Source organism: Dermochelys coriacea, chromosome 11 (assembly GCF_009764565.3).
Source record: "Dermochelys coriacea isolate rDerCor1 chromosome 11, rDerCor1.pri.v4, whole genome shotgun sequence".
NCBI lineage: Eukaryota > Metazoa > Chordata > Testudines > Dermochelyidae > Dermochelys > Dermochelys coriacea.
In genome coordinates this window covers 68,634,304-68,656,238 of record NC_050078.2, presented here as the reverse complement: position 1 = coordinate 68,656,238, position 21,935 = coordinate 68,634,304, and the positions used below count along the sequence as shown (strand labels likewise).

Sequence of the window (21,935 nt, the reverse complement as noted above, 5' to 3'; positions counted from 1 at the left end):
TTCAAAAATCCTAATAAAACAATCACAAACCAAAATGTAAAACTTTTAGCAATTGATTAAATATCCTGTGAGATATCCAAATTAGTTAGATTTAATAAGTTAGGAACAGAATCTTCAGGAATAGATACAAGAACAAGAGGGTTGTCAGTATAAGAGCATGACCATGTGCTCCATTTGGCCTATCCCGATGTGATGCATATATTGATTTGTACAGATAACAATAGCTAAACCATAGCTAGGAGTAGGTCAAACAGCAAAGGCAAGAGGAGGCACACCTTGCAAAACATTAAAAAGACCTCTACTGTTGACCTATGATTAAGGCTGATTCAGCAGAAAATTATATTTCTGGCACACTGGTCCCAGCATAGGTTACAATGCATAGGCCTTGAAAAAACTGACTATTGATGGAGATGCTGATCTCCCAGAGAAACACTGGCTCATATGTGTTGGGACTGTCCCGGGATGCAATCCTTTTGGCTAGAAGTAGGCAGGAAGATTAATATAATGCATACACCTCCTTAAAAATTACTTCCCAGAACTGTGTTTTGGGAAATAACACATCATCTTGGAAACCCTATAATTCAGATAGTTAGGTTCCCTGGAGCAGTGATTATAGTGAAATGAGACATACAGCTTATCAGCAAGGGCAGGCTGCCTCCAGGGATAGAAACCTGGCACAGCAACTTGGCTGCCCTGGCAGCTACAGAGTGGGTGACAAATCAGACAAGAGGTTAACCACAGACACATTTGAAAAGATTTGGTCTGATTTTTTAGAAATCGTTAATTAATTCCTAGTGGATGGAAAGAGATGTCACTCTCCTTTCCCCCACCTGTCCTTCTTCCTTCCTTTCCTTCCTACTCCTTCACTTTTTGTTTTGTTTTGTTTTTTATCCCCTCCCCAGCTTACTTATTGGGAAAAATAAAAATAAACTAGTCACACAACCACGTGCTCTATTATGAAATACATGCTGCTTTCTGAAAACTTAAACTGGTCCCTCTATAATTTTAGAATATATAAATCAGAGATGTAATCTGGATCAAATAGTGCCATGTGTCATTTAACAGCATTTTCAAAGGTTTATCAAATTGTCAACCACATTGTAACCACTGCGTACAATATGTGCTTCATAATAAGGCTGCTTGTAGGAACAGTTTCAAAAAATTCTGATACTCCCTTTAAGACAAAATTAGTCCCTGGCAATCTGATATTTTATAAAAAGAATAAATATAATAATATGAGTCAAATGGCATTGAATAGACTTCCCTTTTACATTTGAGATAACAACAACTAAGGAAACAATGTAAAAGAAAAGTAATGGAAGGGAGCTCCAACTTGATTTTGCAACTCTCATACAACACCCATTTATTCTGCTATCAATCTTTAAAGGGGCACATTCCACATGAATCTTTAAAAAACAAAAAACAACAAAAAAAGTTGCCTTATGAGGTGGGCCTGTCATAGTGCTGCTATACTCAAGTGTTCAAAAATGATGAGTCAAGGCCCCAAATATTGCAAGATTGGCTTAAAAATAAGTAATATATTTAGGGAGGTTTTTTTATTTGCTTTCTGCTCCCTGAGCCTTTGTCGTAATAGTGTAGGCCAAATTCCCAGATCAGTAAATACTAAGAAACAAAACATTTCTGGGAAAAAGTTACTAAAATTATTTTCTTTTATTTATTATTCAATTATAAAAATTATTCAATTAATTTGAATGTGCTGAATCTGAAAATGATGCTTATCAAGCTAAGTTTTGAACTTTAAGGTAAGTAAAAACAAAAGAAAATGGCTACCATTTGTAACTTAAAAAAATAAATAGAAAGTAATGGAGAGGGACTAAATATGGAATCCATTTCTAATTTGGAATACTGTGCTATCAGAAAATATAGGGAGAGATCTCAGTTGAAGATTGTACTCTGCTTCCTCTGGTCAAGTGATGATATTCACTTTGAAGAGAGCCATAGCTCACGAAAGCTTATGCTCCAATAAATTTGTTAGTCCCTAAGGTTCCACAAGTACTCCTTTTCTTTTTGCGGATACAGACTTACACGGCTGCTACTCTGAAACTTTAATTTTTGTTGCTTTTGCAGTAAGGACAATTTAAGATTAAGTAAACTAACCACTTTTCAGGTATTTTGGATATATGAAAGCATTAAATGCACTGCTGTACATTATACAAAGTCTCATACACAACATAACAGGTATCATTAAACAATTATAACCCGTACTCGATGGGGACTATATCCTGAAAGAAATCTTTCCCAACCCCCCCTCTTCTGGCCTTCAAACAATCCCCCAGCCTCACCAAATTCCTCATCAGAAGCAAGCTCCCCACAGACCAGGACCCATCAACTCAAAGCAGCATCAAAACCTGCCATAACAGATGCAAAATCCATAGACACATCACCATTGCTACAATGATCAGTACCCCGCAATGCATATTTCAAGATCTATGGATCCTACACATGCCTATCACAACATGTGGTGTACCTAATCCAGAACTCTATGTGCCCCAGTAACAACTAGGTGGGTGGAACCTGACAGTCACTACAGCTCTCGAATGACCTCATGCAAAAAAAGTAATAATGCCATATTGACTGTGGACGAACACTTCTCACAAAACAATCACTCCATATGTAACCTCATCTTCAAAGGAAACCTGCACAACACCTTCAAAAGATGAGCCAGGGAGCTTAAAATCATAACTTTGCTAGATACTAAAAATCATGGTCTTAATAAAGACACTGGATTTATGGCTTATTACAACTATCTAACCCCTCCCCCCACCTTTTCTGTCTTCTGACTGCAGTGGTGTTAATGGACCACTTCACTTTGAATGGTCCCTTAGAATGTGTGTTAACTACTCATGCTAAGCAATCTATTCTACCTTGAATTTAGCAGTGACACTCTTGAGTACCTTTCCCAGACCTCATGAAGAGCTCTGTGTTGCTTGAAAGATTGCTTCTTTCACCAACAGAAGTTGGTCCAATAAAAGAATACATCACCCACCTTTTTCTCTAATAAACTACATCATACTATGCATTTCCATAATTTCTCCTCTATTAGCCCTAACTACTAACTTAACCTAAAGCTTACTTTTGGTTACAGTGTAAGGGGGTTGAGTATTGATTTAGATACCTGTCACATAAGCTACATCGCTTTGATCAATCAAATCTTCAGCCCTCATTTGGTTGTGCTGATCACAACACGTCTTCCATTCTTCTCTTATCCTGGCCTTCCTCCTCCATGTGCGGCCATGCATTTTCACAATAAAATCTTCCCATCTCTTTGGAGGTCAGTAGAATGGTTGTTTCAGTTCCCATGGGTACCACTCGGTGACAGCTGTAGTCCACTGATTGTCAGTGAGTCTAGCTATATGCCCAGCCCATCGCATTTTACTATACCCGCTTTCAATAATGTCCTGCACTCCACTCTGCTGTCTGATCATTTCACTGGGGAGTCGGTCGCGGATTGAAATCCCCAGAATTCTTCTTTCCATCGCCCTCTCCGTGACAGACAGTTGTTGCTCCTCTATCTTCGTCAACACCCATGTTTCAATGCCATACAACATTGCCGGCAGTACTGTTGAGTTGAAGAAGTTGGCACGTGTTGCCTTGTTGATTTTTCCTTGGAGAACATCCCTGATAGAACTGAATGTGCGCCAGCCAGCTTTCTTTCTTTGCGAGGCTTTGCCATCCTGATCGTGGCGCACATTAATTTCTTGGCACAAATAGACATATTTGCTCAACTTCTTCTATTTGCTCTCCCTTGACTATTATTTGGGCTTTTGGCAAGGCATAAGACAGCATACATTTCATTTTAGAGCAGTTCACTTTCAGTCCATCTTGGCTGCTTTTTTGTTGAATTCTCACAGCATTTTCTGTAGTTTGATAGTGTTTTCGGCAATCAATGTGATATCATCCGTGAATTTGAGGCGGTTTAACTGCTCTCCATTGACACTGATTCCACCCTTCCAATTCATCTGCCTCATTACCATTTCAAGGCAGACTGTGACGAGTTTCGGTGAAACCATGTCTCCTTGCTTCACACCTTTTTTGACTGGAATAAGAAGGGGAGTGTATAACAGAGTTATATCCACAGTGCAGTCAGAGTTTACTTCCTTTAGTAGTTTGATATAATTTGTGTTGATGCCCTGTTCCACAAGAGCTTTCAGCACTGCATTGAGCGCTATGCTGTCACACGTGTTTTCGTTGTCAGCACAGGCAATGCATAAAGGGAACACACAAATAAGCTACATACTGGTAAATATGTATAATTTATTAGTTTTAAAACAATATTCATGTAGTAGTAGTTATATTTCTCATCAGGTATTCCATAGATGAAATATGAAGGTAGTCTTGAACCTGAACATCATTCAACAGGATCTTAGTGAAAAAGGGCACTGTTTTTGCTTTAGTGAACAGGAAGTGTCTACAAGAGGCAAACAGTACAAGATAAATTTGGATTTCCAAAATAGGGATGCAACTGATTGAAGACCTGTTAAAATTCTGTCTGAATGCAAGCAGTCATTACCTTGCTGCAAAAACCTGTTATACAATATTTACAAGAGGGTAAAAGTAGCAGACTTTGTAAATCTTTTCATTTCAGCTCTCATACATGAGGCTTCATGATAAGATGGCAACTCCCATGAGTGGAGTACCAGAACTGAGGGAAATAACTTGTTCTGGAAGGATATATAGGGGGAAAAGGAGGAGGTGTTGTACTGTATGTCAAGAACATATACACTTGCTCCGAGGTCCAACAGGAAGTGAGCAGTCGACATACTAAAAGTCTCTGGGTGAAGATAAAAATGTAAAAGAATAGTAGCAATGTGATGGTGGGGGTCTATTATAGACCACCAAATCAAGAGGAAGTGAATGAGGCATTCTACAAGCAGGTAACGAGATTAGCTAGTATATATGAACTAGTATTAATGGGGGATTTTAACTTCCCTGATATCTATTGGAAGACAATTACCACAAAACATATGTCCTACAAGTTCCTGGCATGTGTAGGGGACAACTTTCTGATTCAAAAAGTTGAGGAAACAATTAAGGGGTCATCCATTTTTGATCTGTCATTGACCAGGTTTCAGAGTAGCAGCCATGTTAGTCTGTATTCGCAAAAAGAAAAGGAGTACTTGTGGCACCTTAGACACAAACACATTTATTTGAGCATAAGCTTTCGTGACCTACAGCTCACTTCATCAGATGTGACTGAATGTATCCGATGAAGTGAGCTGTAGCTCACAAAAGCTTATGCTCAAATAAATTTGTTAGTCTCTAAGGTGCCACAAGTACTCCTTTTCTTTTTGCTGGTACTGGTATACTTGCTGGTATACTGCAAACACAATTCACCATTTAAAGAAGTACAAGTCATGCCAATTTTTTTTCCCCCAGTTTGGCATCAGCTATGGTTCCCTGAAACTCATCTGTACTGCAGGACAAAATTACTTTTTCATTAAAAAGAATAACAGCCGCAAACAGAGACTTCATATTACTGTTGACATCAGTGCTTTCTTCTGCTTTTGATCGTGCCATGTCTTCTGCTGCTTTTAACTGTATGTGCGATGATTCATTCCTACAAATAGGATTGCTAAAAAGGACATCCATATCCCTCAGTTAATGAACTAGGCTAAATATATCTATAATATTATATAGATGCGATAGCTGATGGATTCCTTCATCAAGTAGTTGCTGAACCGACTAGAGGGGATGCCATTTTAGATTTAATTTTGGTGAGTAGCGAGGACCTCATAGAAGAAATGGTTGTAGGGGACAATCTTGGCTCAAGTGATCATGAGCTAATTCAGTTCAAACTAAATGGAAGGATTAACAAAAATAAATCTGCAACTAGGGTTTTTGATTTCAAAAGGGCTGACTTTCAAAAATTAAGGAAATTAGTTAGGGAAGTGGATTGGACTGAAGAACTTATGGATCTAAAGGTAGAGGCGGCCTGGGATTACTTTAAATCAAAACTGCAGAAGCTATCAGAAGCCTGTATCCCAAGAAAGGGGAAAAAATTCATAGGAAGGAGTTGTAGACCAAGCTGGATGAGCAAGCATCTTAGAGAGGTGATTAAGAAGAAGCAGAAAGCATACAGGGAGTGGAAGATGGGAGGGATCAGCAAGGAAAGCTACCTAATTGAGGTCAGAACATGTAGGGATAAAGTGAGACAGGCTAAAAAGTCGAGTAGAGTTGGACCTTGCAAAGGGAATTAAAACCAATAGGAAAAGGTTCTATAGCCATATAAATAAGAAGAAAACTAAGAAGGAAGAAGTGGGGCCGCTTAACACTGAGGATGGAGTGGAAGTTAAAGATAATCTAGGCATGGCCCAATATCTAAACAAATACTTTGCCTCAGTCTTTAATAAGGCTAAAGAGGATCTTGGGGATAATGGTAGCATGACAAATGGGAAGGAAGATATAGAGGTAGATATTACCATATCGGAGGTAGAAGCAAAACTGAAACAGCTTAATGGGACTAAATCGGGGGGCCCAGATAATCTTCATCCAAGAATATTAAAGGAATTGGCACCTGAAATTGCAAGCCCGTTAGCAAGAATTTTTAATGAATCTGTAAACTCAGGAATAGTACCGAATGATTGGAGAATTGCTAATATAGTTCCTATTTTTAAGAAAGGGAAAAAAAGTGATCCGGGTAACTACAGGCCAGTTAGTTTGACATCTGTAGTATGCAAGGTCCTGGAAAAAATTTTGAAGGAGAAATTAGTTAAGGACATTGAAGTCAATGGTAAATGGGACAAAATACAACATGGTTTTACAAAAGGTAGATCGTGCCAAACCAACCTAATCTCCTTTTTTGAAAAAGTAACAGATCTTTTAGATAAAGGAAATGCAGTGGATCTAATTTACCTAGATTTCAGTAAGGCATTTGATACCGTGCCACATGGGGAATTATTAGTTAAATTGGAGAAGATGGGGATCAATATGAACATCAAAAGGTGGATAAGGAATTGGTTAAAGGGGAGACTGCAACGGGTCCTACTGAAAGGCGAACTGTCAGGTTGGAGGGAGGTTACCAGTGGAGTTCCTCAGGGATCGGTTTTGGGACCAATCTTATTCAATCTTTTTATTACTGACCTTGGCACAAAAAGTGGGAGTGTGCTAATAAAGTTTGCAGATGATACAAAGCTGGGAGGTATTGCCAATTTGGAAAAGGATCGGGCTATTATACAGGAGGATCTGGATGACCTTGTAAACTGGAGTAATAGTAATAGGATGAAATTTAATAGTGAGAAGTGTAAGGTTATGCATTTAGGGATTAATAACAAGAATTTTAGTTATAAATTGGGGACGCATCAATTAGAAGTAACGGAAGAGGAGAAGGACCTTGGAGTATTGGTTGATCATAGGATGACTATGAACTGCCAATGTGATATGGCTGTGAAAAAAGCTAATGCGGTTTTGGGATGCATCAGGAGAGGCATTTCCAGTAGGGATAAGGAGGTTTTAGTACCGTTATACAAGGCACTGGTGAGACCTCACCTAGAATACTGTGTGCAGTTCTGGTCTCCCATGTTTAAAAAGGATGAATTCAAACTGGAGCAGGTACAGAGAAGGGCTACTAGGATGATCCGAGGAATGGAAAACTTGTCTTATGAAAGGAGACTTAAGGAGCTTGGCTTGTTTAGCCTAACTAAAAGAAGGTTGAGGGGAGATATGATTGCTCTCTCTAAATATATCAGAGGGATAAATACAGGAGAGGGAGAGGAATTATTTAACCTCAGCACCAATGTGGACACAAGAACAAATGGGTACAAACTGGCCACCAGGAAGTTTAGACTTGAAATCAGACGAAGGTTTTTAACCATCAGAGGAGTGAAGTTTTGGAATAACCTTCCAAGGGAAGCAGTGGGGGCAAAAGATCTATCTGGTTTTAAGATTCTACTTGATACGTTTATGGAGGAGATGGTATGATGGGATAATGGGATTTTGGTAAGTAATTGATCTTTAAATATTCAGGGTAAATAGGCCAAATCCCCTGAGATGGGATATTAGATGGATGGGATCTGAGTTACTATAGAAAATTCTTTCCTGGGTATCTGGCTGGTGAATCTTGCCCATATGCTCAGGGTTTAGCTGATTGCCATATTTGGGGTCGGGAAGGAATTTTCCTCCAGGGCAGATTGGAGAGGCCCTGGAGGTTTTTCGCCTTCCTCTGTAGCATGGGGCATGGTTGACTTGAGGGACGCTTCTCTGCTCCTTGAAGTCTTTGAACCATGATTTAAGGACTTCAATAGCTCAGACATGGGTGAGGTTTTTCATAGGAGTGGGTGGGTGAGATTCTGTGGCCTGCGCTGTACAGGAAGTCGGACTAGATGATCAGAATGGTCCCTTCTGACCTTAGTATCTATGAATCTATGAATCTATGATAAACCATGCTGAAGAAAAATCTAGAGTGTTCTGTTTCACTTACTTTCCTGATGGGTGTATTTGGACAGTTAAAACTATAATGCTAGAAGATCTCCAGAGAGATATATTTTTCGAAAGACTAAGAAGGCAATTCACTGACAGAGAAACTGGCAGAGAATTGTGCTGGGAATAGTCCAACAGTGAATTTCACCTGTTGGACTATTTCAGCATTATAGCAGTTTCAACATTCCAAGTCAAACTCCAAGGAATTTACTTAGAGTATTTGCTTCAGGTTGGGGGGCTGTCTGTAAGCAAGGACTGGTCTGTCTCCCAGCATCTGTGAGAGTGATGGGTCGTCCTTCAGGATAGGTTGTAGATCCTTGATGATGCATTGGAGAGGTTTTAGTTGGGGGCTGAAGGTGATGGCTAGTGGCGTTCTGTTGTTTTCTTTGTTGGGCCTGTCCTGTAGTAGGTGACTTCTGGGTACTCTTCTGGCTCTGTCAATCTTTTTATTCACTTCAGCAGGTGGGTATTGTAGTTATAAGAATGCATGATAGTGGTCTTGTAGGTGTTTGTCTCTGTCTGAGGGGTTGGAGGAAATGCGGTTATATTGTAGAGCTTGGCTGTAGACAATGGATTGTGTGGTGTGATCTGGATGAAAGCTAGAGGCATGTAGGTAGGAATAGCAGTCAGTAAGTTTCTGGTATAGGGTGGTGTTTATGTGACCATCGCTTATTAACACTGTAGTGTCCAGGAAGTGGATCTCTTGGGTGGACTGGTCCAGGCTGAGGTTGATGGTGAGATGGAAATTGTTGAAATCATGGTGGAATACCTCAAGGGCTTCTTTTCCATGGGTCTAGATGATGAAGATATCATCAATGTAGGGCAAGAGGAGTAGGGGCATTAGGAGACGAGAGCTGAGGAAGCGTTGTTCTAAGTCAGCCATAAAATGTTGGCATACTGTGGGGCCATGCGGGTACCCATCGCAGTGCTGCTGATTTGAAGGTATACATTGTCCCCAAATGTGAAATAGTTATGGGTGAGGACAAAGTCACAAAGTTCAGCCACCAGGTTAGCCGTGACATTATTGGGGATACTGTTCCTGACGGCTTGTAGTCCATCTTTGTGTGGAATGTTGGTGTAGAGGGCTTCTACATCCATAGATAGATAGATAGATAGATAGAGAGATAGAGAGATAGAGATAAGTTGGAAGTTACCATATAAACTGTGAGAGGCTAATTAGTTAAGATGAGCTATTATCAACAGGAGAAAAAAAAACTTTTGTAGTGATAATCAAGATGGCCCGTTTAAACAGTTGAAAAGAAGGTGTGAGGATACTTAACTTAAGGAAATAGATTCAATATGTGTAATGACGCAGCCACTCCCAGTCTCTGTTCAAACCCAAGTTAATGGTATCTAGTTTGCATATTAATTCAAGCACAGCAGTTTGTCCTTGGAGTCTGTTTTTGAAGCCAAGCTCTAAGATACAACCGCATTTGCTCCAAGCCCTCAGACAGAGACAAACACCTACAAGATCTCTATCAAGCATTCTTAAAACTACAATACCCATCTGCTGAAGTGAAGAAACAGATTGACAGAGCCAGAAGAGTACCCAGAAGTCACCTACTGCAGGACAGGCCCAACAAAGAAAATAACAGAACGCCACTAGCCATCACCTTCAGCCCCCAACTAAAACCTCTCCAGCACATCATCAAAGATTTACAACCTATCCTGAAAAATGATCCCGCACTCTCACAGATCTTGGGAGACAGACCAGTCCTTGCTTACAGACAGCCCCCCAACCTGAAGCAAATATTCTCCAGCAACCACACACCACACAACAAAAACACTAACCCAGGAACCTATCCTTGCAACAAAGCCCGATGCCAACTCTGTCCACATATTTATTCAAGTGACACCATCACAGGACCTAATCACATTAGCCACGCCATCAGGGGCTCGTTCACCTGCACATCTACCAATGTGATATATGCCATCACGTGCCAGCAATGCCCCTCTGCCATGTACATTGGCCAAACCGGACAGTCTCTACGCAAAAGAATAAATGGACACAAATCTGACATCAGGAATCATAACATTCAAAAACCGGGAGGAGAACACTTCAACCTCTCTGGCCACTCAGTAAAAGATCTACGGGTGGCAATTTTGCAACAGAAAAGCTTCAAAAACAGACTCCAAGGAGAAACTGCTGAGCTTGAATTAATATGCAAACTAGATACCATTAACTTGGGTTTGAATAGAGACTGGGAGTTGCTGGCTCATTACACATATTGAATCTATTTCCCCATTTCTTCATGTCAGCTGTCTAAATGGGCCATCCTGATTATCACTACAAAAGTTTTTTTCTCCTGCTGATAATAGCTCATCTTAACTAATTAGCCTCTCACAGTTTGTCTGGTAACTTCCAACTTATCTGTATGTATATATATATCTTACTATATGTTCCATTCTGTGCATCCGATGAAGTGAGCTGTAGCTCATGAAAGCTTATGCTCTAATAAATTTGTTAGTCTCTAAGGTGCCACAAGTACTCCTGTTCTTTTTGCAGATACAGACTAACACGGCTGCTACTCTGAAACCTGTCTATTATGTAAGTCACTTATTTATCTTAAGTATGATTTATTTATTTTAATTTAGTGTCCTCTTTAGTTTCCCATTTTCTCTAGTTTTACTATATCATATCTAGAAAATTTTTGGGTTCTGATGAAATTTCATTCAAGAATACTTTAGACTTCCCCAAAGAACAACCTTCCTACATTATTGGCAAGCTGTATGTATGCTGATTCAGATACACATTTAATCATCACTGTTCTCTCTTTGCCCTTTCCGAAGAAATATCTCATTTTCTTATGAATCTCAACATCCAGAAATTTGCTGCCAAGTAGCAGACAACTTAAGTGATGGCAACTGAAATCAAAGCAAATCCTCTTGGATATAAATTCCACTTTGTGCATGTCTAATGAAATGGATAGCGTTAAATAGATACAGTGAAACTATTCCATTGTTGTTCAATCTGGGACTTCGCTGGGTAGACGTTCAGATGCAGATTTGATGACATTGGTTGTGCCATACCACATAACAGGGCAGAGCACAAGAAGGTGCTTTTGAAAGCAAGCACACCAGAACAACAACAACAACGAGACCTACCCCTCATTTGATATACATAATGAAAGAAGTGACTTGCAATCACTACTGACCTTGATTCAAACAGTCAACTTAGAGGTCTTCATTATGTCACTTAGAGGGAAATCACTAGTGTCAGAAGTTGTCTACACAGGCATGAAGAGAAGGTATTCCAAGACTTACAGGCCTATGATAACCAGAAATCTTCTAGAGCAGAGGTTCACAAATTGTGTTCCACATAGCACTTGTTGATGATGCATGGATTGCTGGCTCTTGTCCTTATTAAAATGACAGCTAACATATATTTGGCACTTTCCTAATACTACTTTTCCATGTAAGCAGTTGTCACAGGTAGAGCTGGGTGATTATTTTTTTGGCAAAGAGAAAGCCCACATAAAAATGTGGGGATTTTGGGGGGTGGGAAGGAAATCCTTTCAGGAGTGAGGCACCATTCACAAAACAGCTGGAGGAGGTGATGGCGCTGCTGTCTCCCTTTTAAGCTTTAGTCCAATGGTTAGGGCAGTCATCTGCCACATGGGGAAGACTGGTTCAGTCCCCCCTCAGCCTGATATAGAGAAGGGACTGAGTCTCCCACATTGCAGGACAGTGCCCTAGTCTCACCCCAGACGTTATACTGGGTCTCTCTCAGTCTCTCCTGTGGAAGTTGTTCCACTGTGTATAAATAATTAAATAGTAACTGGAGCAGAAACATGAACTTGTATCTCCCACTTCCCAGACAAGCTCCCTAACTACCAGGCTAGAGAGTCATTCTCACCATCTCCTTCTGGCCCAGTGACCTTCTTCAGAAAGATATAAGGGATAAATCAATCTTCTATTATGTTTGGGATTTCTGAGTTGTTTAAAATGGTGGTGGTAGGAGAATGAAAATTCCACTTCTTTAAAGAAAATCACATTTGACAGTTCTTCATCAAGGGCAGAAAAAAAAAATGACAGCCCAGATGGGGAATAAACAGCATTTATAAAGGCATGGTCATTGTATTTCTTAAATTGCAAAAACTGACACTTTAAATTATTTTAACCATTAAAAAAGTAACTGAACAGGACAGATAAGAGCACAAAATTAATAGGGTGAATAAACAAAGAAAACTTGCTGAAAGCACAATGACTAATCAGCCTTTCCCGGCATTAACTCCTCAAAATGGTTTCACAGATGATTTAAAATAGAGTGACTGTGAAAAGGGTAAGATCAAGGCAGAATTTAAATATTTCTTCTCTATTTTCCCATTTGAATCAAGTTTTGTTTTTGGAATAGAAGAAACTATTCAAAATACAGAACTGTAGCTCAAGAAGATACTATATAACAGATTTTATTATGCTCTACCTTTCAAATCTGGAAACAGTATTTTCTCCAAAACTTGCCTCACGAGTTGTATTAGACTTTTCTTTCATATTTGTAAAGATGGCATTTGAGATTCATTTCGGGGGGCGGGGAATCAATCCTCAATTTAAACAGTCTATTTTTGTTCAGCTGACATTAAAGTGATCACCATATTAAAAAAGTTATTTCTGAACGATGGGGGTGAGCCTCTGCATGCACCATTGAATACCAAGCACAAAACTTTGTATGAAAAAAGATTGAAAATGCAAAGAGAGAACAATGCTCAACTAAAACAGTTTAGGAGAGTTGGGATGACCCCATAGTGAATTGACATTACTTTTTGCTGGAGAACATTTTGGAGCTAAGTCCCTCCTGACCCCTGAAGGGATTAAGACTATAGGAGAGTCCCAGTGGACATAGGGGACAGAGACTTTCTTGCACCCCTCTCTTCCCATGGAGATCTGCAGCCATGTCAAGGTCCTCAAGGGGGCTCTAAGGTACAGCCAAGAAGGTCCATAAGGGGACTCTATTTCAGCCATTACAAGAGTAAACTGTAAAAAGGATTAAAGGTGGGGGAGCCCCTGAACCCATCAATGTGGGGAAGCTGAGTCAGTGCAGCAAACTTCTCCTGCACTAGAAGACACCTCAAATAAGCAGAAGGTGGTGGGACTTTAGGAGGTTAGGAGATGCTGGCCAGGATATGAGGGGTAGAGAATGGGAGTACTTACTTTAAAGAGTAGCATTTCCACCTTAAAATTCAGCCGCAGTTAGTGCTGCTAGTGTTAACCTTTTCTCCATGCAGTCTGCTCACAGAGGGAGTAGGGTAAAGGCACCGTCAGCATATGGTGGCATGACTCCTAAAAAATACTTGTGCTACTGATGAGAGAGAGAACCTGGAGAGCCAAATAGACATCTGTGCAGCTGCAAATTATTTCCTGCAGATGTGTAAGGCTGGGAGGCCACCATCTCTGACTCTTCCATTTCCCCCAAACTTCTCTCCTCTGAAGGGAGCGTGGGAAGGAAATTCCATGAGGCGAACTGCGTCTTGAGCCCTTCATCTCCTAGCTTTTACCACAGGAGAGTACAATAAGATTCTATGTTCCTAAATCGCTGCAGGCAGGTACACACATTTGAAATGTCTCCTGAAACTAAAATATTGATCTATTCATACAATTATAAGGATCAGGCTTGAGTCTAAATCTCACAATGAAATTTTTAAATCCCTTTCATGCTGCTAGATGCAGAAAGACTTAGTGAGTTGGAGGACTGTCTAATCTGTAAACAGGTTAAAAAAATATATATCTCATATTGTTGTCTTGGACCCCAGGATACGACAATTACTTTCTACAGCATCCAACTTTGACATTTACTCATTGTGGAAAAACATGTACTACTTTTTGAAATAGGTTTTTCTCACTCTGATCTCACCACAAAGGCACTTAAGAGTCTGAAGGTAGTAGTGAAGATAAAATAGAACAACGCTGAATAGACAGTCAAGTATCAAAAAACTCTTGCTAAATTTGAACATGTGTGTGCACATGTGAGTGCGAAGGCATATATGAGCTAATATTTGTATATAATCCAGCCATCTCTGTATCAAGATGTTAAATCCTAGGCCAAAAAAAAAAAGTGTTTCTGAGTCTCCAAAGGCAAGAAATACAATGCAAATGGCACAGGCATGAAAGTGTATTAAACCTTACCAAGACTCTTCAGAAGTAGACTACAGAAAATTGCATCATCAGTGTAATGTTATGTGGAGCTGGCTTGTTATGCAAAGCAAAAATATTTCTCTTTCACTTCACTTAATATTTGTTTGAAAAGGAAATAAAGTAAGCTTTAAAATTCTCACACTGCAGGCATTATATGCCCCTGACATATTGTAAGGAGAGAACATTAGGGTCAAAACAGTCTCTTTCTTTGGTCAGACTAAGGCTAGCTGGAAAACCTGTATTCGATTTTCAAAAATATTGAGATATTGAAGTTTGTTTGTGTTCTGATGTGAAATGAAAATGAGACTTTTCTGGGTTTTTTATTTTTTGTTTGTTTTTTGGTGGAAAAACAGAGACCCACAGACCCACCCTACAGCTGTCCAGTGGTTAGGGCAGGCCCTCGCCGGGCATATGGGAAAAGGAGCTTCTGATTCAGGCAGAGCAGGGACTCAAAACTGGTCTCTCACATAACAGGCAAGTGCCCGAACCACCAGGTTATAAAGTTAATCTCTCCTGTTGGAGCTGTTCCACTTTATATAAATAATTAAATATTCAGTCAGCCAGAGTGTGAGAGAGTGACTCCACAGCCTGGTAGTTACAACACTCAGCTTGGATATGGGAGACCCATATTCAAGTTCTTGCTCCAAAATCAGGCAGAGCAGAGAGAAACCAGGTCTCCCGCATCCCAGATGAGTGCCCTAATTACTGGGCTTTTGGTTATTCTGGGATCACTCTAGTTTTGAGAAGAAATTCCATCCTGGACCAGAGAAATATTCCAATGAAAGTTTTGTCAAAACCAATGAATTTCCATTAACATTTTCAGTTTTGACATATCCTTATTTTCCAATCAAAAAGCCCCACAACCCATGCCAAAAAATTCCCAGTCAGCTCTAGATGTGACCTGAGGGACAGCACTTCCCTTTGCTTCATGCAAGGGAAAGACCCCACACATCCTCCACCAGGAAGGTGGATTATCCAGGAAGACTGGATAAGAGCGGTGACTCACAGATTCTGTGACTGGACCCACTGCCACTTCCACTGGAGCTGGAAGAAAACTGCATTCCCCCAAAAGGAGAATTAGAAGGAAAGTAAGTAAATGAGCATTCACAAAGTTTTCATTCCCCTAAGCCAGTTGTTCCCACGCTAAAGACCATTGGGCCCTTTTGTAGTTCTTACACATATTTTTCAGTAAAGATTCAACAAGTCATATTGCATCAAAGAAATTTTCTGGGGACTAGAGGGGTTTTGCTGATTAGATAATACTTTATGAATATAATGTACACACACTATTTCTACTTAGGTGACAGTCCTTAATCATCTGACAGAATCTTAACTCATTTCTCAAACAGCTGTATAAACTCACAAGATTTGGGAACTTTAAAAATGAGTTTCTGTATATTAAAGAGACTGACTATTGGGTAGATGGCTCATATATCAAATGGTTGTCTGGTGCCATGGAATGTACAATTCTGCAAAGTGTTAGCTAAATTATTCTCTCTCATTCATGAGAACAATGTCAAAGGCCTTCAGTAGAAGCCCTGAAAGAATGTCTGAAGGGAAAGTTTAAGTTCAATACCATTTTAAGTTTACAGCAAATGGAAGACCCTTAGGTACTTCTAAGGTACTTATTTAAGTGTGGAACTTGCGTATTATACTGATTGGATTATCTAATTTGTAGTTGCTCAAATACCATTTACTCAGTTTTGAACTCTGTAAACAGGAATAGCATGTTAGGTGATAAAGACCCTGAAAAATCCATGTTAGAAGTCTGGGTTTCCCTATATACCCAGAAGGTGTCCTCACTGCTCCACAGAGGTTTTGTAAACAGCATTTACTGTTACCTAGAAGCTAAAATGCTTGGCTCTTAAAGGAAGAGGCTTACAACTGACAATGAGCAACACTGTCTTCACATCCTAAACACTCAAGGAGTCTGAAGTAGATTCCATTTAAAATAAGAAAACCACATGTAAATTGGATGATGACCAGACTATAGCATTGACCTTTTAATTCTTCAAAACTAGAGCTGAAGACAAGTATAAAGCACAGCAGACCACTGACCCTTTGCAGATCTCAATGCAGGATTGGAGCCTTAAGGTGTAATTTTAGAACGAGGGGATGTTATAATACTGTCTGCATTTTCAAGGAGATTTTAAAAATATCATCTCTGGAAGCCACTCATAATAAATGGGGAAACCTAGTATAATTAAATATAATGATGAGCTAATCCTTGGAGGAAAAAATATCTTTGACTGATCCCATCAGGAAAACCTTGATAATCTCACTAAATCCTTTATATTTGCTTTCCTTTATTATCTCTAAAGTCATATGGCAACAGTGGTAGGCATAGCTGTTTAAACCTATTATTTACACTACAGAGTATAATGTAGGGCTAAAAGGATGTAGGAGCACCCACTTACATGTAAACAGGAATATATGTTTTTAAAGAGTGTATGTAGCTATAGTTAGGGTGATCGGTTGTCTCCCCAACCCAGGTGGTATTAATGCTAAGCCCAGAGTCTGTTCAGGCCCTTTCTTCAGGGTACCATTTATTGGTTGCACTGACCACCTTTAGTAACCCCCAAAATAAAACAGTTCAACATAAGCCCAACAGCTACTTTCCCCCTGACTCAAAGGCTCCCTTCTCAGAGCCTCCCTGCCCCATGGCCTACCACAGGAGTCAACCAGTTTCCTGTAAATCCCACTACCCACCCTTCCAGCCTCCATAGGAAACAAATGCTCATCAGTCAGTCACCTCATTCCTTTCTAGCAGGATCTGATAATCCCCTCTAGAAGGTCCAAACACCAATTTGTGAAGTGGCTCTGCTTCTGAACAGAACTGGCTGGCCTTTGAGGGGAAGACTAGCCTGCTACAACAAACAAATGTATGTTTTACATAATATTGGGCAATACACCTTCTAAATACTTTTGCAAATGGATCACTTTCCCTTCCACTATTCACAGAGGGGCATGAGGTAGGATCAATGTCCTCCTAAAATCCTGGCTGTACACTTCTGGGCAAGGAATATTAGTAACTCTCCTATGCAGACTGCAGAAAGAAGTGACACACAGTCATGCCCAGCTATTTTCCCTCACTGGAACAGAGACCCCATGCAGTATGCAGCTGTACCAGAGAAAATGAGTCAAAATGTTGACATTAGAACTTAAGAATATAAGAACATAAGAACAGTCATATTGGGTCAGACCAAAGGTCCATCTAACCCAGTATCCCATCTTCCGACAGTGGCCAATGCCAGGTGCTTCAAAGGGAATTAACAGAACAGGTAATCATCAAGTGATTGATGACCTACCCTATGGGGTAGATTCAGCAAATCATTCATATGACTAAACCAAGCCCATCAAAAGCCAGGCAGAAATTTAAAGAACTACTGTGAAAATTTGTCAAAATGGTTTAGCAGTCTTTCTACTAAAAGCAAATAAGATTTTCATGGATATTCATGAAACATATTCAGATTTTTGAAAAACTGTTTCCAGTTTCACAAACAAGAACATTTTCGTACAGGGAGATCTTGGCAGACCAGTAAAGTGCCTGAAACACAACTGCTTATTCCTAAAAGTAGGCAAGCTAGCAGGCTATAAGTGGGCCTACGTAGCAGCCTTAGCATGACCGAGTCAGGAGAGGAGGGGGTTTGTGTGCCACAGAAAGGGCAGCTTGACCCCCGTGTCCTTCCTGATGAGATCTCTGTTGAAATTGCTGAGATATGCATTTTAGGAAAACAGGAAGCTTGTCTATATATGTCCTCAGGGATATGTCTGTCAGGGCCTCAAGGCATGCAAACTCTGAAAAAACACATCTGGCTCATTGATGATCAGAAGGAAACCTCTTGCTTGACCTTTGAAATTGCTTGCTTAACAAGTTTTCTTTGAGTGACATGTTATTGTAATACTAATGAATAAATAAGGGAAGAAAGTTTGGGGTAGTTGGACTCTTCGGGGACTCTCCCTGTGGACACATCTTGTGGTGCCCACTGGCAGATGGAAGATTGGCCATTGGAAGACTGCCGCTGTGCCACTCGAGAGGCACACCCAACTTTGGTAATTATTGAGGGTTGGGGATGTTTTACTAACCTGTTGTGGACATGTGTAAGTGCTTGTGACTAAGTAAAGTATAGCTTTAAGTGAGAGCATTTTTGTGTTGCCCTGTTTGTGCCAACCATCTATTGGTCAGACGGCCATGTCTCCCTTGATTTATTTCCTGACACCACCATGCACAGCGTAAAGTTAACAAGAGTTTTGGGTTGAAAGAACCGCAGATAACAATTTTGACCAACACAAACCTCCTTTTGTTACCAACATTGAAACCAGCTCTACTTGTTGTGTATTGCATATATGACAGATCTTCGTAAAACTATATTGGGTGTTTCCCCAATTTTTCAAACACTGATTTTTGGGAAGGCCTTCAACTGACATTTGAGAATCCACATTACTCAAAATACAAGACCTAAGAAAAAATGTACTTTGGAGAAAACTCCATGGAGTTAACAAGAACTTTGTGAAATTAAATGAGGAAAGACAATGTGTCTTTAGGCTGATAACTTTAGTAGCCTCGAACCTGTAATCTGGCTGCAATGTGCACAGTACAAAACTGTTCCAAAAGATCTATAAATAGCAAAAGAAATGCATCTGGGTGGGTTTCAACCATGTATTTTCAAAGAAACACACCTAGATAATTTGTCAGAAATTTCTGAACTTTGCTACTAGCTGTAACCTATTTTCAAAGATGACTTTCATGTTTACTCTTCCTCAGCCCAATAGCTAGCAAGCACTTTAAGTGTGCAAATTTAAAACTTGATATTTTGACCCAAGGAAATGGGCTGCAAACAACTGCAAAAACATTCATTTTTTATCATTCAGCCTACTAGAACCTGAGTTTACAATCATCTCCACATAAAAGATTGTCATTACAAAATATTATTAAATACAAACCTGCCAACCAAAAGGAAACCATTTTTGTCCACAATGGAGAACGTTTAGCTTCCCCCAACACTTCCTTTAAAGTCCTGTTATGGTGGTAAAAGGATGTGACTTTAGGAGTCCACCCACAACACCCCAGCCAGAGTGCTTTTTGCAGAACAGTGCTACCAAATTTGTCAACTTACACCAGCTGAGGACCTGGCTCTTAGGTTAAAAACATAGCTTAGCTCACAAGTGGACATGAATTTTAGCACATTTATCCTTGCTCATTTACACAAAACTCACAAAATCACTACAAATTTGATCCAAATTACAGGTCTTTCCTCAAGAGTAGATGAAGAATGGAGCAAAAAAAGATGATGCAAACTCAGATGAACATTATCACCATACTGATCTATTATTCCTTGGCAATCCAGTTCTGTTAGTTTTATTTCTCATGAAGACCAATTTACACACTTTTTAAATGTCTATAAAGAATGGCTGTTAACGTTAGAGGTACATACTGTTAGACTCAACTACCATACAGATTCTGTTTGCCAAACTTCCAGCTATCTTTAATGGATATATTGAGAATGTTGGCCCATCACATATGCTTTTCAGCTGGTTTGAAAATCCACTATGACAAAATGGACTATAGAGGGGGATAGGACACAGACACCAGAATTTAATATTTTCTAATGGCCGGATTCTGTTCTCAGTTACATCAATTACTAAAAGCGTCTATCTGGAGAAACTCATTGGATTCAACAAATTTATTCTAGATTTACACCAGAGTAATAGAGATCAGAGTATGGCAGTAAATATATTACATGGGAATCTCAGAGCAACTGTTCTGTACATTTTATAGACGAGGGTAGGTCTCTTAGCAAGGACTCTGCATAGTCCACTTGGCCTGCACAGTGCTTTTGACAATTGTTTCAGAAGCTTAACAAGAACAGTTCCTTCACCACTTTCAGCAAATTGTTCTCTATGACCTTTTGAAAGATAAAACTCAATGATATACAATGATAAACTGAAAAAATTGTTAAGGTTCCTACCAGCTGACTGCTAGATCATGGACTTTTAAAGTGCTGCTCAGCTTGTATATTCCAGATTTCAATGGGCGGGTGCATTCCTTGGCACGAGAAAGATAAGGGTTCACTTGAGTATCTATGGGAAATTCTGAATCCTAGGAAAAAAGAAAAGTATTAATTCTTGGGATTACGGCACAAGTTTGTGTAACAAATTATTTATCAATTTAATTTTGCATGTATACAGTTTTGTCTGTTTTTTCCATTGCTTATTATTGGTTCTTCACCATTGCTTCTCGTAAACTGCAGTCAGCCTCCAATCCTGCAAACACTAATGCATGTACTTAAAGCTATGCACAAGTATGTTTACAGCATTGGTGTCTATAAATGATTACCCTGAGTATACTCAAAGATCTAATTATTTGTTTCTTTAAACGCGTGTTCCACGGAGTATGTTTCTGAAGCAATGTTAGTTGTTAAAAGGAGCCCAAACCCCACCCTTCTCTAAATCTGAAGCCTGCATCTACGCTGCTCAACACAGCAGTACATTTTCAAAGTACGATGCAAACGTACACTGTAAATACTGTGAAATATAATGGAAAATGATGACTGATTTCTGCTGTCATTTATACCCATCCAACATTACTGAAGTTTATGCAGGTGTATGGATGTAAATAAAAGAAAGAAATGGGTCTCATGCTTTAATTCGAATTGCCATTTATGAACCTGCTGGGGGCAGCATATATGTTGCTGAAAAGTGAAATTTGTTAAGCCAGCAGTACAGCAACACAATAGAAAATTTAACCAAAATTCTATATGCCACAAATAATAGTTTCATAAAGCACAGGGTGAACTTCAGCGTACAACTTGTTATGCAACATGTTATTATTTAACCAGTAGAAATCTTTTTAGATTGTTTGGCCAGCACTAGAGGAAGAAGTTTAAGGACATTGCTAATTTAAAAACCCTGGATTCAGTCTAGGGTTGCCAACTTTCTAATCGCATAAAACCATACACCTCGCCTCACCCCCCCCGGCCCTGTCCCTTCTCCGAGGGCCCACCCCCCACTCGCTCCATCCATCCTCCCTCCTTCGCTTGCTCTACCCCATCCTCACTCACTTTCACCGGGCTGGGGCAGGGGGTTGGGATGCGGGAGGGGAGTGAGGGCTTTGGGCTGGGGGTGTGGACTCAGGAGGGGGATGAGGGGTTTGGGGTGCAAGAGGGGGCTCCAAGCTGGGGATGTGAGCTCTGGGGTGGGGCTGGGGATGAGGGGCTTGAGGTGCAGGCAGGGGCTCAGGGCTGGAGTGTTGGAGGCCTGTGAGGTACAAGCTCTGGAAGGGAGTTTGTGCATGGGAGGGGACTCCGGGCTGGGGCAGGGGTTGAGGTGCGGGGTCTCAGTGGTGCTTACTGTAGCTCCCAGGAAGTGGC

The 21,935-nt window shown here is 40.1% G+C and overlaps 1 protein-coding gene across 5 annotated transcripts in view; it reads right to left on the bottom strand.

Annotated features, from left to right (window-relative positions):
- Positions 1-21,935, bottom strand: part of SPAG16 (sperm associated antigen 16) — a 723,462-nt gene that overhangs the window by 574,133 nt on the left and 127,394 nt on the right. For all 5 annotated transcript variants that reach the window (XM_043505701.1, XM_043505700.1, XM_038422547.2 and 2 more), the window contains one exon: positions 20,535-20,665. In XM_043505701.1, the coding sequence (XP_043361636.1) occupies positions 20,535-20,665 (131 nt within the window). The remainder of the gene's footprint in view (positions 1-20,534; positions 20,666-21,935) is intronic.